Genomic DNA, 16,581 nt, shown 5'->3' on the forward strand with positions numbered 1-16,581 from the left:
GCATATAGCCTCTGGCCTGGTCTGTGCTACTGGCAGGTTACACTGGCATATAGCCTCTGTTCCGGTCTGTGCTACTGGCAGGCTACACCGGCATATAGCCTCTGGCCTGGTCTGTGCTACTGGCAGGTTACACTGGCATATAGCCTCTGTTCTGGTCTGTGCTACTGGCAGGTTACACTGGCATATAGCCTCTGTTCCGGTCTGTGCTACTGGCAGGCTACACTGGCATATAGCCTCTGTTCTGGTCTGTGCTACTGGCAGGTTACACTGGCATATAGCCTCTGTTCCCGGTCTGTGCTACTGGCAGGTTACACTGGCATATAGCCTCTGTTCTGGTCTGTGCTACTGGCAGGTTACACTGGCATATAGCCTCTGTTCCCGGTCTGTGCTACTGGCAGGTTACACTGGCATATAGCCTCTGTTCTGGTCTGTGCTACTGGCAGGTTACACTGGCATATAGCCTCTGTTCCCGGTCTGTCCTACTGGCAGGCTACACTGGCATATAGCCTCTGTTCTGGTCTGTGCTACTGGCAGGTTACACCGGCATATAGCCTCTGGCCTGGTCTGTGCTACTGGCAGGTTACACCGGCATATAGACTCTGTTCTGGTCTGTGCTACTGGCAGGCTACACTGGCATATAGCCTCTGTTCCCGGTCTGTGCTACTGGCAGGCTACACTGGCAAAACTGAGCATGGTAATTAATATGCCATTTGTTATGTTTATGGTGAAACAAATTCTATCTGGGGGGGGGGGGGGGGGTCCATGACCGGTTTTTGCCATCCCATAGTGCACCCTGGCTAGGAGTGTCCACGTAGCCTCTTCCTGATTGAACGCCACACAATTTCCAAGAAGGAGACAAGTTTCAATCACTGGTATACTGTTAGGAAGGCATTCATTAAGAGGGAATCACACATGGTAAAACATAAAAGTACTGTTGGTGTATTCTCACTTAGTGTGGTAAGTTTGACTGTGCATCGGAACAGAAGTGCTGTGCATGTATTTCTACATTACTGGTTGTTGTCTCAACATTGTGTTTCCCAAACATGGTTTTGCAAACAAGGTGTGGTTTAGAAAAGAGGAATTACATTGTGACAACCACAAAAATTATTGGCAATCTTTACCTACACTGAGCAAAACACACTATTTGACTATTGCTGAATTGGTTCATACAAAAATAACTAAATTACATTCTGTGGGTGAAAAACATGACATGACACTTGGTTTGGAAAGACTTGTCCCACATTATATACCCCCTTTCAGTTGATGTTGATGTTATTACACAAACGCAATACATTTTATATAAACGTTTTTCCCCCGTGTATATTTATAATCCATAATCGTGGTTATATACAGGAAGATTTGACTTTGTTTACTAAATATTTTTCACTGAAAAAGAAAGATCCCATCTGACAGCTGATGTTGTTTCCATGGAAACGACGACACAAGCCGTGGCTAACCCACTGAGGTAAATTACTTCTTTACAAAATATTGTCAACACTAACGTTAAAAAGTTGGATTAAACAACTAGTTAGCTAATTATATAGCTAATAAAAGTCTAACATTTTGGGGGGGGTAATCATGACCTGTACTATTTTTGGGGATTGTGTTTCTTTGAGACCGTAGCTCGACAGGCTAGCTACTGTAACGTTACAGCGTTAGCTGCACTGGCTAACCCCTATATAACGTCCTGCTAAATCAACAACACAAGTTTAATAAAACTAGCTGTAAAAAAATGTAAAGCACTTCTTCAATTAAAAAATAACAACAAAAAATACCTCAATTGAAATCGATTAACTTAAGCTAGCGAATTCAAATGAGACATTTTTTTTAATTTATTTTAATTGAAGAAGTGCTTTACATTTTTTACAGCTAGTTTGATTAAACTTGTCGTGTTGATTTAGCAGGACGTTTATTTGGGGGTTTAGCCAGTGCAGCTGACGCTGTAACGTTACCGTAGATTAAACGGAGAGCAGGATGTCGGAGGGAGAGGACCATGCGGGGCTGTCCGAGGGAGAGGAGGCTGCGAATGAGGAAGGACAGGAGGAAAATATGTCCGAGAAAGAGGAGCAGGTGTATATTGACATTGTTTCGTTTTTTTTTTTAGTTGTTGATTATCGATCACATGGGTAACCTAATCCTACAATACATGTCAAATTGTAAACTGATAAGTCATCAATAAAATTTGATTTATTCTGATTCATTGATTCATGAATTCATTATTTCTGCTTAGCTGAGTTTTGTGTTGATGTGTCCGTCTCCAGATTGAGCCGTGTCCTCTCACCAAGGAAATTCTGATCCCAGGTCTGTCTCTTTTGTGTCGCACCGGGAACGGCCTGGCACACGCCTTCGTAAAGCTCGAACTGAAAGACAGGTGACATGAACACCACAGGACACAAAACACCTGGGGTGCATCTCAGATGGCACCCTATTCCATTTATAGTGCACTTGCCCTACTTTTGAACAGGGCCTATAGGGATGCTATTTGAGATGCAACCGGGTCCAGTCCCAAATCAACTGCTAGCCCTTAGGTTGGCCCCTAGCCTCTCATCCCTAGCCCCTAACCCAAGACAATTATTACATCTAAAATAATTGGATGGGTATATGCAGCAATGCAACTCTCTCCCTCTGCCTCCCTACTCCCTCTCTCTCCCTGTTCCTTCCTACCCCCTCTATCCCCGTCTCTCTCCCTGTGCCGCTCCACCCCGTCTCTGTCGCTGTGCCTCCCTACCCCGTCTCTCTCCCCCCTCTCTCTCCGCCTTCCTTCTCTCTCTCCCCCCTCCCTCTCTCCCCTTCCTTCTCTCTCTCTCCCCCCTCCCTCTCTCCCCTTCCCTCCCTCTCTCTCCCCTTCCTTCTCTCTCTCTCCCCCTCTCTCTCCGCCTTCCTTCTCTCTCTCTCCCCCTCCCTCTCTCCCCTTCCCTCCCTCTCTCTCCCCCTCTCTCTCCCCTTCCCTCCCTCTCTCTCCCCTCCCTCTCTCTCTCTCTCTCCCTCCCTCTCTCTCCCCCTCCCTCTCTCCCCCTTCTCCCTCTCTCCCCAGGCGTCTGACGGACATAGCCCTGGTCAGCTCGTTTGTCCACCTGCGTTTCCTGGACGTGTCATCCAACCACCTCTCTGACCTTTCACCCCTGGTCGCCCTCACACAGCTGCTGTGGCTGAAGGCAAGGACCCAAATTGCACCATATTCCTCATATAGTGCAACATTTTGACCAGCGTCTTGGGATATAGGATTGTCTCCGTCCCAAATTAGTCCCAAATAAGGATACTTCCTCCTGTGTAAGACGGTGTAGCATTTTTCAATAAGAGAAAATATAAAAATTATCCTCCCCCCCTCCAGGGCGATGGTAACATGGTGGCGGGGTTCAGAGGTCAGCCCCTGGGTCAGCTGATCTACCTACAGTGGCTGAGTCTGGCCCTGAACCGCCTCAGAGACCTGGAGGGCCTAGAAGGCTTCGCCCTGGAGAGCCTCAACCTCATTGGTCAGTCTGGGAGGGGGTGTGGGAGAGCCGTAACCTCATTGGTCAGTCTGGGAGGGGGGTGTGGGAGAGCCTCAACCTCATTGGTCAGTCTGGGAGGGGGGTGTGGGAGAGCCGTAACCTCATTGGTCAGTCTGGGAGGGGGTGTGGGAGAGCCGTAACCTCATTGGTCAGTCTGGGAGGGGGTGTGGGAGAGCCGTAACCTCATTGGTCAGTCTGGGAGGGGGTGTGGGAGAGCCTCAACCTCATTGGTCAGTCTGGGAGGGGGGTGTGGGAGAGCCGTAACCTCATTGGTCAGTCTGGGAGGGGGGGTGTGGGAGAGCCTCAACCTCATTGGTCAGTCTGGGAGGGGGTGTGGGAGAGCCGTAACCTCATTGGTCAGTCTGGGAGGGGGGTGTGGGAGAGCCGTAACCTCATTGGTCAGTCTGGGAGGGGGTGTGGGAGAGCCGTAACCTCATTGGTCAGTCTGGGAGGGGGGGTGTGGGAGAGCCGTAACCTCATTGGTCAGTCTGGGAGGGGGTGTGGGAGAGCCGTAACCTCATTGGTCAGTCTGGGAGGGGGGGTGTGGGAGAGCCGTAACCTCATTGGTCAGTCTGGGAGGGGGGTGTGGGAGAGCCGTAACCTCATTGGTCAGTCTGGGAGGGGGGTGTGGGAGAGCCGTAACCTCATTGGTCAGTCTGGGAGGGGGGTGTGGGAGAGCCGTAACCTCATTGGTCAGTCTGGGAGGGGGGTGTGGGAGAGCCGTAACCTCATTGGTCAGTCTGGGAGGGGGTGTGGGAGAGACTCAATATCATTGGTCAGTCTGGGGAGAGGGTGTAGGAGAACCTCATTTGCCAGGATCGATCTATTGACATAGATTTAAGGTCTGAATGTGGCTGAGATAAAGTAACAGATCTTACAATCAGTGTACTGAGGTGACCGAATACAGACGGACCGACCATTACCTAGCATAGACCCATAAAGAATGATAGAGGACTCTTCTTTGTATCTGTCCCATTCTGGCGTATGTTAGCACATGGGCAGCGCCATTGAGGCCATCTCAATTTTGAAGTAGTACATTTTCTTCTAATCTAATATCTGCCATTTAGCAGACACTTTTATCCAAAGCGACTTACAGTCACGTATGGGTGGTCCTGGGAATCGAACCCCCACTACCCTGGTATTACAAGCACCATGCTCTACCAACTGAGCAGGTTGGTAAACATACTGCCACCTGTAGGATGGTATAAAGCTACGGTGGGCGATTTACTGTCACCTACAGTTATAGAATGTTTGCTCATAAACATAATTCATTGGCTGATTCCTCCTGATAACCTGGATGGAATTATGTAACCTTTCCTTAACCCATAGGAAGTCCCACCCAGTTGACTACTTTAAAATGGTGGAAGCGCTGCCCATGCTAAAGCTGGCTTTTGAGCTCTAGAGTCCTCTATCTCTATGGCATAGACAGACAGACAGACAGACAGACAGACATGTCTTATGTGTGTAAATAATATGATATCTGAGTGACTCAACAAAATCAACGGGGGTCCCCTGAGTGTCGAGGCCTGGGTCCGTAGGTTGAGTATGGCCGCTCTAAGTAACGGTATCCAGAGGGTGTCTGTGTTTCGTTACTAGGTAACGGTATCCAGAGGGTGTCTGTTTGTCGTTGCTAGGTAACGGTATCCAGAGGGTGTCTGTGTGTCGTTACTAGGTAACGGTATCCAGAGGGTGTCTGTGTGTCGTTGCTAGGTAACGGTATCCAGAGGGTGTCTGTGTGTCGTTGCTAGGTAACGGTATCCAGAGGGTGTCTGTGTGTCGTTACTAGGTAACGGTATCCAGAGGGTGTCTGTTTGTCGTTGCTAGGTAACGGTATCCAGAGGGTGTCTGTTTGTCGTTACTAGGTAACGGTATCCAGAGGGTGTCTGTGTGTCGTTGCTAGGTAACGGTATCCAGAGGGTGTCTGTGTGTCGTTGCTAGGTAACGGTATCCAGAGGGTGTCTGTTTGTCGTTGCTAGGTAACGGTATCCAGAGGGTGTCTGTGTGTCGTTGCTAGGTAACGGTATCCAGAGGGTGTCTGTGTGTCGTTGCTAGGTAACGGTATCCAGAGGGTGTCTGTGTGTCGTTGCTAGGTAACGGTATCCAGAGGGTGTCTGTGTGTCGTTGCTAGGTAACGGTATCCAGAGGGTGTCTGTGTGTCGTTGCTAGGTAACGGTATCCAGAGGGTGTCTGTGTGTCGTTGCTAGGTAACGGTATCCAGAGGGTGTCGGGGCTACTGTACCATCACCTGACCAACCTGGTGACTCTGGAACTGAGAGGAAACAAACTGGAGACTACCGACGGAATCTACCTGCCCAACCTCCGACGCCTCTACCTGGTAACCTTTAACCCCTAACCCCTAACCATAACCTCTACCTGGTAACCTTTAACCCCTAACCCCTAACCATAACCTCTACCTGGTAACCTTTAACCCCTAACCCCTAACCATAACCTCTACCTGGTAACCTTTAACCCCTAACCCCTAACCATAACCTCTACCTGGTAACCCCTAACCCCTAACCATAACCTCTACCTGGTAACCTTTAACCCCTAACCCCTAACCATAACCTCTACCTGGTAACCCCTAACCCCTAACCATAACCTCTACCTGGTAACCCCTAACCCCTAACCATAACCTCTACCTGGTAACCTTTAACCCCTAACCATAACCTCTACCTGGTAACCTTTAACCCCTAACCATAACCTCTACCTGGTAACCTTTAACCCCTAACCTCTCACCATAACCTCTACCTGGTAACCTTTAACCCCTAACCATAACCTCTACCTGGTAACCTTTAACCCCTAACCATAACCTCTACCTGGTAACCTTTAACCTTTAACCCCTAACCATAACCTCTACCTGGTAACCCTTAACCCCTAACCTCTACCTGGTAACCTTTAACCCCTAACCATAACCTCTACCTGGTAACCTTTAACCCCTAACCATAACCTCTACCTGGTAACCTTTAACCCCTAACCATAACCTCTACCTGGTAACCTTTAACCCCTAACCATAACCTCTACCTGGTAACCTTTAACCCCTAACCATAACCTCTACCTGGTAACCTTTAACCCCTAACCATAACCTCTACCTGGTAACCTTTAACCCCTAACCATAACCTCTACCTGGTAACCTTTAACCTCTAACCCCTAACCATAACCTCTACCTGGTAACCTTTAACCCCTAACCATAACCTCTACCTGGTAACCTTTAACCCCTAACCTCTCACCATAACCTCTACCTGGTAACCTTTAACCCCTAACCCCTAACCATAACCTCTACCTGGTAACCTTTAACCCCTAACCATAACCTCTACCTGGTAACCTTTAACCCCTAACCTCTCACCATAACCTCTACCTGGTAACCTTTAACCCCTAACCATAACCTCTACCTGGTAACCTTTAACCCCTAACCATAACCTCTACCTGGTAACCTTTAACCCCTAACCATAACCTCTACCTGGTAACCTTTAACCCCTAACCATAACCTCTACCTGGTAACCTTTAACCCCTAACCTCTCACCATAACCTCTACCTGGTAACCTTTAACCTCTCACCATAACCTCTACCTGGTAACCCTTAACCCCTAACCATAACCTCTACCTGGTAACCTTTAACCCCTAACCATAACCTCTACCTGGTAACCTTTAACCCCTAACCTCTACCTGGTAACCTTTAACCCCTAACCATAACCTCTACCTGGTAACCTCTAACCCCTAACCATAACCTCTACCTGGTAACCTTTAACCCCTAACCATAACCTCTACCTGGTAACCTTTAACCCCTAACCTCTCACCATAACCTCTACCTGACCTTTCAACCCTAACTCTAACCTACACAGCCTCTACCTGACCTTTCAACCCTAACTCTAACCTACACAGCCTCTACCTGACCTTTCAACCCTAACTCTAACCTACACAGCCTCTACCTGACCTTTCAACCCTAACTCTAACCTACACAGCCTCTACCTGACCTTTCAACCCTAACTCTAACCTACACAGCCTCTACCTGACCTTTCAACCCTAACTCTAACCTACACAGCCTCTACCTGACCTTTCAACCCTAACTCTAACCTACACAGCCTCTACCTGACCTTTCAACCCTAACTCTAACCTACACAGCCTCTACCTGACCTTTCAACCCTAACTCTAACCTACACAGCCTCTACCTGACCTTTCAACCCTAACTCTAACCTACACAGCCTCTACCTGACCTTTCAACCCTAACTCTAACCTACACAGCCTCTACCTGACCTTTCAACCCTAACTCCTAACCTACACAGCCTCTACCTGACCTTTCAACCCTAACTCTAACCTACACAGCCTCTACCTGACCTTTCAACCCTAACTCTAACCTACACAGCCTCTACCTGACCTTTCAACCCTAACTCTAACCTACACAGCCTCTACCTGACCTTTCAACCCTAACTCTAACCTACACAGCCTCTACCTGACCTTTCAACCCTAACTCTAACCTACACAGCCTCTACCTGACCTTTCAACCCTAACTCTAACCTACACAGCCTCTACCTGACCTTTCAACCCTAACTCTAACCGACACAGCCTCTACCTGACCTTTCAACCCTAACTCTAACCTACACAGCCTCTACCTGACCTTTCAACCCTAACTCTAACCTACACAGCCTTTACCTGACCTTTCAACCCTAACTCTAACCTACACAGCCTCTACCTGACCTTTCAACCCTAACTCTAACCGACACAGCCTCTACCTGACCTTTCAACCCTAACTCTAACCTACACAGCCTCTACCTGACCTTTCAACCCTAACTCTAACCGACACAGCCTCTACCTGACCTTTCAACCCTAACTCTAACCTACACAGCCTCTACCTGACCTTTCAACCCTAACTCTAACCTACACAGCCTCTACCTGACCTTTCAACCCTAACTCTAACCTACACAGCCTCTACCTGACCTTTCAACCCTAACTCTAACCTACACAGCCTCTACCTGACCTTTCAACCCTAACTCTAACCTACACAGCCTCTACCTGACCTTTCAACCCTAACTCTAACCTACACAGCCTTTACCTGACCTTTCAACCCTAACTCTAACCTACACAGCCTCTACCTGACCTTTCAACCCTAACTCTAACCTACACAGCCTCTACCTGACCTTTCAACCCTAACTCTAACCTACACAGCCTCTACCTGACCTTTCAACCCTAACTCTAACCTACACAGCCTTTACCTGGTAACTTTCATCCTCTCACCCAAAACCCCAACTGATTCCTGGTTCTAACCTTTGACCTGTCACTTACCTCAGTTTAATTCTTACCTCTAACCCCGTGACCTATAACCTCTGACCCCTGTGCAGGCCCAGAATACTATCAAGCGCCTGGAGGGTCTGGGTAAGCTGGAGCGTCTGACCACCCTGCACCTCCGAGACAACCAACTGGAGACTCTAGACGGAATCAGTCCCAACATGAAGTCCCTGCAGTACCTCAACATCAGGTAGACATCAGTCCCAACATGAAGTCCCTGCAGTACCTCAACATCAGGTAGGCATCAGTCCCTGCAGTACCTCAACATCAGGTAGACATCAGTCCCAACATGAAGTCCCTGCAGTACCTCAACATCAGGTAGACATCAGTCCCTGCAGTACCTCAACATAAGGTAGACATCAGTCCCTGCAGTACCTCAACATCAGGTAGACATCAGTCCCAACATGAAGTCCCTGCAGTACCTCAACATCAGGTAGACATCAGTCCCTGCAGTACCTCAACATCAGGTAGACATCAGTCCCAACATGAAGTCCCTGCAGTACCTCAACATCAGGTAGACATCAGTCCCTGCAGTACCTCAACATAAGGTAGACATCAGTCCCTGCAGTACCTCAACATCAGGTAGACATCAGTCCCTGCAGTACCTCAACATAAGGTAGACATCAGTCCCTGCAGTACCTCAACATCAGGTAGACATCAGTCCCTGCAGTACCTCAACATCAGGTAGACATCAGGCCCTGCAGTACCTCAACATCAGGTAGACATCAGTCCCTGCAGTACCTCAACATCAGGTAGACATCAGTCCCTGCAGTACCTCAACATAAGGTAGACATCAGGCCCTGCAGTACCTCAACATCAGGTAGACATCAGGCCCTGCAGTACCTCAACATCAGGTAGACATCAGTCCCTGCAGTACCTCAACATCAGGTAGACATCAGTCCCTGCAGTACCTCAACATCAGGTAGACATCAGTCCCTGCAGTACCTCAACATCAGGTAGACATCAGTCCCTGCAGTACCTCAACATCAGGTAGACATCAGGCCCTGCAGTACCTCAACATCAGGTAGGCATCAGTCCCTGCAGTACCTCAACATCAGGTAGAATTCAGTCCCTGCAGTACCTCAACATCAGGTAGACATCAGTCCCTGCAGTACCTCAACATCAGGTAGACATCAGTCCCTGCAGTACCTCAACATCAGGTAGGCATCAGTCCCTGCAGTACCTCAACATCAGGTAGACATCAGTCCCTGCAGTACCTCAACATAAGGTAGGCATCAGTCCCTGCAGTACCTCAACATCAAGTAGACATCAGTCCCTGCAGTACCTCAACATCAGGTAGAATTCAGTCCCTGCAGTACCTCAACATCAGGTAGACATCAGTCCCAACATGAAGTCCCTGCAGTACCTCAACATCAGGTAGGCATCAGTCCCTGCAGTACCTCAACATCAGGTAGACAACAGGCCCTGCAGTACCTCAACATCAGGTAGACATCAGTCCCTGCAGTACCTCAACATCAGGTAGACATCAGTCCCTGCAGTACCTCAACATCAGGTAGACATCAGTCCCTGCAGTACCTCAACATCAGGTAGACATCAGTCCCTGCAGTACCTCAACATCAGGTAGACATCAGTCCCTGCAGTACCTCAACATCAGGTAGACATCAGTCCCTGCAGTACCTCAACATCAGGTAGACATCAGTCCCTGCAGTACCTCAACATCAGGTAGACATCAGTCCCTGCAGTACCTCAACATCAGGTAGACATCAGTCCCAACATGAAGTCCCTGCAGTACCTCAACACCGTCAACTGCAACTCCATCTCTCCTCCATCTCCCCTCCATCTCCCCTCCATCTCCCCTTCATCTCCCCTCCATCTCCCCTCCATCTCCACTCCATCTCTCCTCCATCTCCCCTTCATCTCCCCTCCATCTCCCCTCCCCTCCATCTCACCTCCATCTCCCCTTCATTTCCCCTCCATCTCCCCTCCATCTCCCCTCCATCTCCCCTTCCATCTTCCCTCCATCTCCCCTCCATCTCACCTCCATCTCCCCTCCATCTCTCCTCCATCTCCCTCCATCTCCCCTCCATCTCCCTCCATCTCCCCTTCATCTCCCCTCCATCTCCCCTTCCATCTCCCCTCCATCTCCCCTCCATCTCCCCTCCTCCCCTCCATCACCCCTCCATCTCCCCTCCATCTCCCCTTCATCTCCCCTCCATCACCCCTCCATCTCCCCTTCATCTCCCCTCCATCACCCCTCCATCTCCCCTCCATCTCCCCTCCTTCTCCCCTCCATCTCCCCTCCTTCTCCCCTCCATCTCCCCTCCATCTCCCCTCCATCTCCCCTTCATCTCCCCTCCATCTCCCCTTCCATCTCCCCTCCATCTCCCCTCCTCCCTCCATCACCCCTCCATCTCCCCTTCATCTCCCCTCCATCACCCCTCCATCTCCCCTCCTTCTCCCCTCCATCTCCCCTCCATCTCTCCTCCCCTCCTTCTCCCCTCCACTCCCCCCTCCATCTCCCCTCCATCTCCCCTCCTTCTCCCCTCCATCTCCCCTTCATCTCCCCTCCATCTCCCCTCCATCTCCCCTCCTTCTCCCCTCCATCTCCCTCCCATCTCCCCTCCATCTCCCCTCCATCTCCCCTCCCTTCATCTCCACTCCATCTCCCCTCCTTCTCCCTCCATCTCCCCTCCCATCTCCCCTCCTTCTCTCCTCCTTCTCCCCTCCATCTCCCCTCCCCTCCATCTCCCCTCCCATCTCCCCTCCTTCTCCCCTCCTTCTCCCCTCCACTCCCCCTCCATCTCCCCTTCATGTCCCCTCCTCCATCTCCCCTTCATCTCCCTCCATCTCCCCTCCCCTCCATCTCCCTCCATCTCCCCTCCATCTCCCCTCCATCTCCCCTCCTTCTCCCTCCATCTCCCCTCCTTCTCCCCTCCATCTCCCCTTCATCTCCCCTCCATCTCCCTCCATCTCCCCTCCATCTCCCCTTCTTCTCCCCTTCCATCTCCCCTCCATCTCCCCTCCATCTCACCTTCATCTCCCCTCCATCTCACCTTCTTCTCCCCTTCTTCTCCCCTCCATCTCCCTTCATCTCCCCTCCATCTCCCCTCCATCTCCCCTCCATCCCCCCTTCCATCTCCCCTTCTTCTCCCTCCATCTCCCCTCCATCTCCCCTTCATCTCCCCTCCATCTCTCCTCCATCTCCCCTCCATCTCGTGTGGTCCCGTGTGGTTCAGTTGGTAGAGCATGGTGTTTGCAACGCCAGGGTTGTGGGTTCGATTCCCACGGGGGACCAGTACGGGGAAAAAAATATTGTATGAAAAGTATGCATTCACTACTGTAAGTCACTCTGGATAAGAGCGTCTGCTAAATGACTAAAATGTAATGTTCCTCTCCCCTCCATCTCCCCTCCAGGGGTAACCTGGTTTCTTCCCAGCGTGCTTTGCGTAGTCTGGTGGGCGTATCCAGGACACTGCGAGCGCTGGTCCTGGCTGAAAACCCTCTCGTGGAGACGGAGGACTATCGTCTGTGTGTCCTGAGCCGCCTGCCTCTGCTGGAGCGTCTCGATAAGGAACCCATCTCCCCCGAGGAGAAGTCTGAGGCACAGGAAAAACTCAGGGTATAAAACACATGCACGTACAGGAGAAACTCAGGGTATAAAACACACGCACGTACAGGAAAAACTCAGGGTATAAAACACACGCACGTACAGGAGAAACTCAGGGTATAAAACACACGCACGTACAGGAAAAACTCAGGGTATAAAACACACGCACGTACAGGAAAAACTCAGGGTATAAAACACACGCACGTACAGGAAAAACTCAGGGTATAAAACACACGCACGTAGGAAAAACTGTTTCTCTCTCTGTAGTATAATGATGCTGTTTCCTCTGTCTCTCTGTAGTATAATGATGCTGTTTCCTCTGTCTCTCTGTAGTATAATGATGCTGTTTCCTCTGTCTCTCTGTAGTATAATGATGCTGTTTCCTCTGTCTCTCTGTAGTATAATGATGCTGTTTCCTCTGTCTCTCTGTAGTATAATGATGCTGTTTCCTCTGTCTCTCTGTAGTATAATGATGCTGTTTCCTCTGTCTCTCTGTAGTATAATGATGCTGTTTCCTCTGTCTCTCTGTAGTATAATGATGCTGTTTCCTCTGTCTCTCTGTAGTATAATGATGCTGTTTCCTCTGTCTCTCTGTAGTATAATGATGCTGTTTCCTCTGTCTCTCTGTAGTATAATGATGCTGTTTCCTCTGTCTCTCTGTAGTATAATGATGCTGTTTCCTCTGTCTCTCTGTAGTATAATGATGCTGTTTCCTCTGTCTCTCTGTAGTATAATGATGCTGTTTCCTCTGTCTCTCTGTAGTATAATGATGCTGTTTCCTCTGTCTCTCTGTAGTATAATGATGCTGTTTCCTCTGTCTCTCTGTAGTATAATGATGCTGTTTCCTCTGTCTCTCTGTAGTATAATGATGCTGTTTCCTCTGTCTCTCTGTAGTATAATGATGCTGTTTCCTCTGTCTCTCTGTAGTATAATGATGCTGTTTCCTCTGTCTCTCTGTAGTATAATGATGCTGTTTCCTCTGTCTCTCTGTAGTATAATGATGCTGTTTCCTCTGTCTCTCTGTAGTATAATGATGCTGTTTCCTCTGTCTCTCTGTAGTATAATGATGCTGTTTCCTCTGTCTCTCTGTAGTATAATGATGCTGTTTCCTCTGTCTCTCTGTAGTATAATGATGCTGTTTCCTCTGTCTCTCTGTAGTATAATGATGCTGTTTCCTCTGTCTCTCTGTAGTATAATGATGCTGTTTCCTCTGTCTCTCTGTAGTATAATGATGCTGTTTCCTCTGTCTCTCTGTAGTATAATGATGCTGTTTCCTCTGTCTCTCTGTAGTATAATGATGCTGTTTCCTCTGTCTCTCTGTAGTATAATGATGCTGTTTCCTCTGTCTCTCTGTAGTATAATGATGCTGTTTCTCTGTCTCTCTGTAGTATAATGATGCTGTTTCCTCTGTCTCTCTGTAGTATAATGATGCTGTTTCCTCTGTCTCTCTGTAGTATAATGATGCTGTTTCCTCTGTCTCTCTGTAGTATAATGATGCTGTTTCCTCTGTCTCTCTGTAGTATAATGATGCTGTTTCCTCTGTCTCTCTGTAGTATAATGATGCTGTTTCCTCTGTCTCTCTGTAGTATAATGATGCTGTTTCCTCTGTCTCTCTGTAGTATAATGATGCTGTTTCCTGTCTCTCTGTAGTATAATGATGCTGTTTCCTCTGTCTCTCTGTAGTATAATGATGCTGTTTCCTCTGTCTCTCTGTAGTATAATGATGCTGTTTCCTCTGTCTCTCTGTAGTATAATGATGCTGTTTCCTCTGTCTCTCTGTAGTATAATGATGCTGTTTCCTCTGTCTCTCTGTAGTATAATGATGCTGTTTCCTCTGTCTCTCTGTAGTATAATGATGCTGTTTCCTCTGTCTCTCTGTAGTATAATGATGCTGTTTCCTCTGTCTCTCTGTAGTATAATGATGCTGTTTCCTCTGTCTCTCTGTAGTATAATGATGCTGTTTCCTCTGTCTCTCTGTAGTATAATGATGCTGTTTCCTCTGTCTCTCTGTAGTATAATGATGCTGTTTCCTCTGTCTCTCTGTAGTATAATGATGCTGTTTCCTCTGTCTCTCTGTAGTATAATGATGCTGTTTCCTCTGTCTCTCTGTAGTATAATGATGCTGTTTCCTCTGTCTCTCTGTAGTATAATGATGCTGTTTCCTCTGTCTCTCTGTAGTATAATGATGCTGTTTCCTCTGTCTCTCTGTAGTATAATGATGCTGTTTCCTCTGTCTCTCTGTAGTATAATGATGCTGTTTCCTCTGTCTCTCTGTAGTATAATGATGCTGTTTCCTCTGTCTCTCTGTAGTATAATGATGCTGTTTCCTCTGTCTCTCTGTAGTATAATGATGCTGTTTCCTCTGTCTCTCTGTAGTATAATGATGCTGTTTCTCTGTCTCTCTGTAGTATAATGATGCTGTTTCCTCTGTCTCTCTGTAGTATAATGATGCTGTTTCCTCTGTCTCTCTGTAGTATAATGATGCTGTTTCCTCTGTCTCTCTGTAGTATAATGATGCTGTTTCCTCTGTCTCTCTGTAGTATAATGATGCTGTTTCCTCTGTCTCTCTGTAGTATAATGATGCTGTTTCCTCTGTCTCTCTGTAGTATAATGATGCTGTTTCCTCTGTCTCTCTGTAGTATAATGATGCTGTTTCCTCTGTCTCTCTGTAGTATAATGATGCTGTTTCCTCTGTCTCTCTGTAGTATAATGATGCTGTTTCCTCTGTCTCTCTGTAGTATAATGATGCTGTTTCCTCTGTCTCTCTGTAGTATAATGATGCTGTTTCCTGTCTCTCTGTAGTATAATGATGCTGTTTCCTCTGTCTCTCTGTAGTATAATGATGCTGTTTCCTCTGTCTCTCTGTAGTATAATGATGCTGTTTCCTCTGTCTCTCTGTAGTATAATGATGCTGTTTCCTCTGTCTCTCTGTAGTATAATGATGCTGTTTCCTCTGTCTCTCTGTAGTATAATGATGCTGTTTCCTCTGTCTCTCTGTAGTATAATGATGCTGTTTCCTCTGTCTCTCTGTAGTATAATGATGCTGTTTCCTCTGTCTCTCTGTAGTATAATGATGCTGTTTCCTCTGTCTCTCTGTAGTATAATGATGCTGTTTCCTCTGTCTCTCTGTAGTATAATGATGCTGTTTCCTCTGTCTCTCTGTAGTATAATGATGCTGTTTCCTCTGTCTCTCTGTAGTATAATGATGCTGTTTCCTCTGTCTCTCTGTAGTATAATGATGCTGTTTCCTCTGTCTCTCTGTAGTATAATGATGCTGTTTCCTCTGTCTCTCTGTAGTATAATGATGCTGTTTCCTCTGTCTCTCTGTAGTATAATGATGCTGTTTCCTCTGTCTCTCTGTAGTATAATGATGCTGTTTCCTCTGTCTCTCTGTAGTATAATGATGCTGTTTCCTCTGTCTCTCTGTAGTATAATGATGCTGTTTCCTCTGTCTCTCTGTAGTATAATGATGCTGTTTCCTCTGTCTCTCTGTAGTATAATGATGCTGTTTCCTCTGTCTCTCTGTAGTATAATGATGCTGTTTCCTCTGTCTCTCTGTAGTATAATGATGCTGTTTCCTCTGTCTCTCTGTAGTATAATGATGCTGTTTCCTCTGTCTCTCTGTAGTATAATGATGCTGTTTCCTCTGTCTCTCTGTAGTATAATGATGCTGTTTCCTCTGTCTCTCTGTAGTATAATGATGCTGTTTCCTCTGTCTCTCTGTAGTATAATGATGCTGTTTCCTCTGTCTCTCTGTAGTATAATGATGCTGTTTCCTCTGTCTCTCTGTAGTATAATGATGCTGTTTCCTCTGTCTCTCTGTAGTATAATGATGCTGTTTCCTCTGTCTCTCTGTAGTATAATGATGCTGTTTCCTCTGTCTCTCTGTAGTATAATGATGCTGTTTCCTCTGTCTCTCTGTAGTATAATGATGCTGTTTCCTCTGTCTCTCTGTAGTATAATGATGCTGTTTCCTCTGTCTCTCTGTAGTATAATGATGCTGTTTCCTCTGTCTCTCTGTAGTATAATGATGCTGTTTCCTCTGTCTCTCTGTAGTATAATGATGCTGTTTCCTCTGTCTCTCTGTAGTATAATGATGCTGTTTCCTCTGTCTCTCTGTAGTATAATGATGCTGTTTCCTCTGTCTCTCTGTAGTATAATGATGCTGTTTCCTCTGTCTCTCTGTAGTATAATGATGCTGTTTCCTCTGTCTCTCTGTAGTATAATGATGCTGTTTCCTCTG

General features: G+C 47.6%; 1 protein-coding gene across 3 annotated transcripts in view; it reads left to right on the plus strand.

Moving 5' to 3' along the window:
* The first annotated feature begins 1,180 nt into the window (after window positions 1–1,180).
* LOC106572958 (leucine-rich repeat-containing protein 23) overlaps window positions 1,181–16,581 on the plus strand; it is a 33,205-nt gene continuing 17,804 nt past the window's right edge. Inside the window, exons 1-8 of one of the 3 annotated variants that reach the window (XM_045713065.1) lie at window positions 1,181–1,465; window positions 1,958–2,070; window positions 2,262–2,371; window positions 3,035–3,155; window positions 3,332–3,473; window positions 5,696–5,826; window positions 8,824–8,960; window positions 12,146–12,350. In XM_045713065.1, the coding sequence (XP_045569021.1) occupies window positions 1,975–2,070; window positions 2,262–2,371; window positions 3,035–3,155; window positions 3,332–3,473; window positions 5,696–5,826; window positions 8,824–8,960; window positions 12,146–12,350 (942 nt within the window). In that variant the 5' untranslated portion in view covers window positions 1,181–1,465; window positions 1,958–1,974. Of the gene's footprint in view, window positions 1,466–1,925; window positions 2,071–2,261; window positions 2,372–3,034; window positions 3,156–3,331; window positions 3,474–5,695; window positions 5,827–8,823; window positions 8,961–12,145; window positions 12,351–16,581 lie in introns of all 3 variants that reach the window. The other 2 variants (XM_045713067.1, XM_045713066.1) reach the window with 2 other exon arrangements.

The sequence above is a fragment of the Salmo salar genome, unplaced genomic scaffold, assembly GCF_905237065.1.
Source record: "Salmo salar unplaced genomic scaffold, Ssal_v3.1, whole genome shotgun sequence".
NCBI classification, from domain to species: domain Eukaryota; kingdom Metazoa; phylum Chordata; class Actinopteri; order Salmoniformes; family Salmonidae; genus Salmo; species Salmo salar.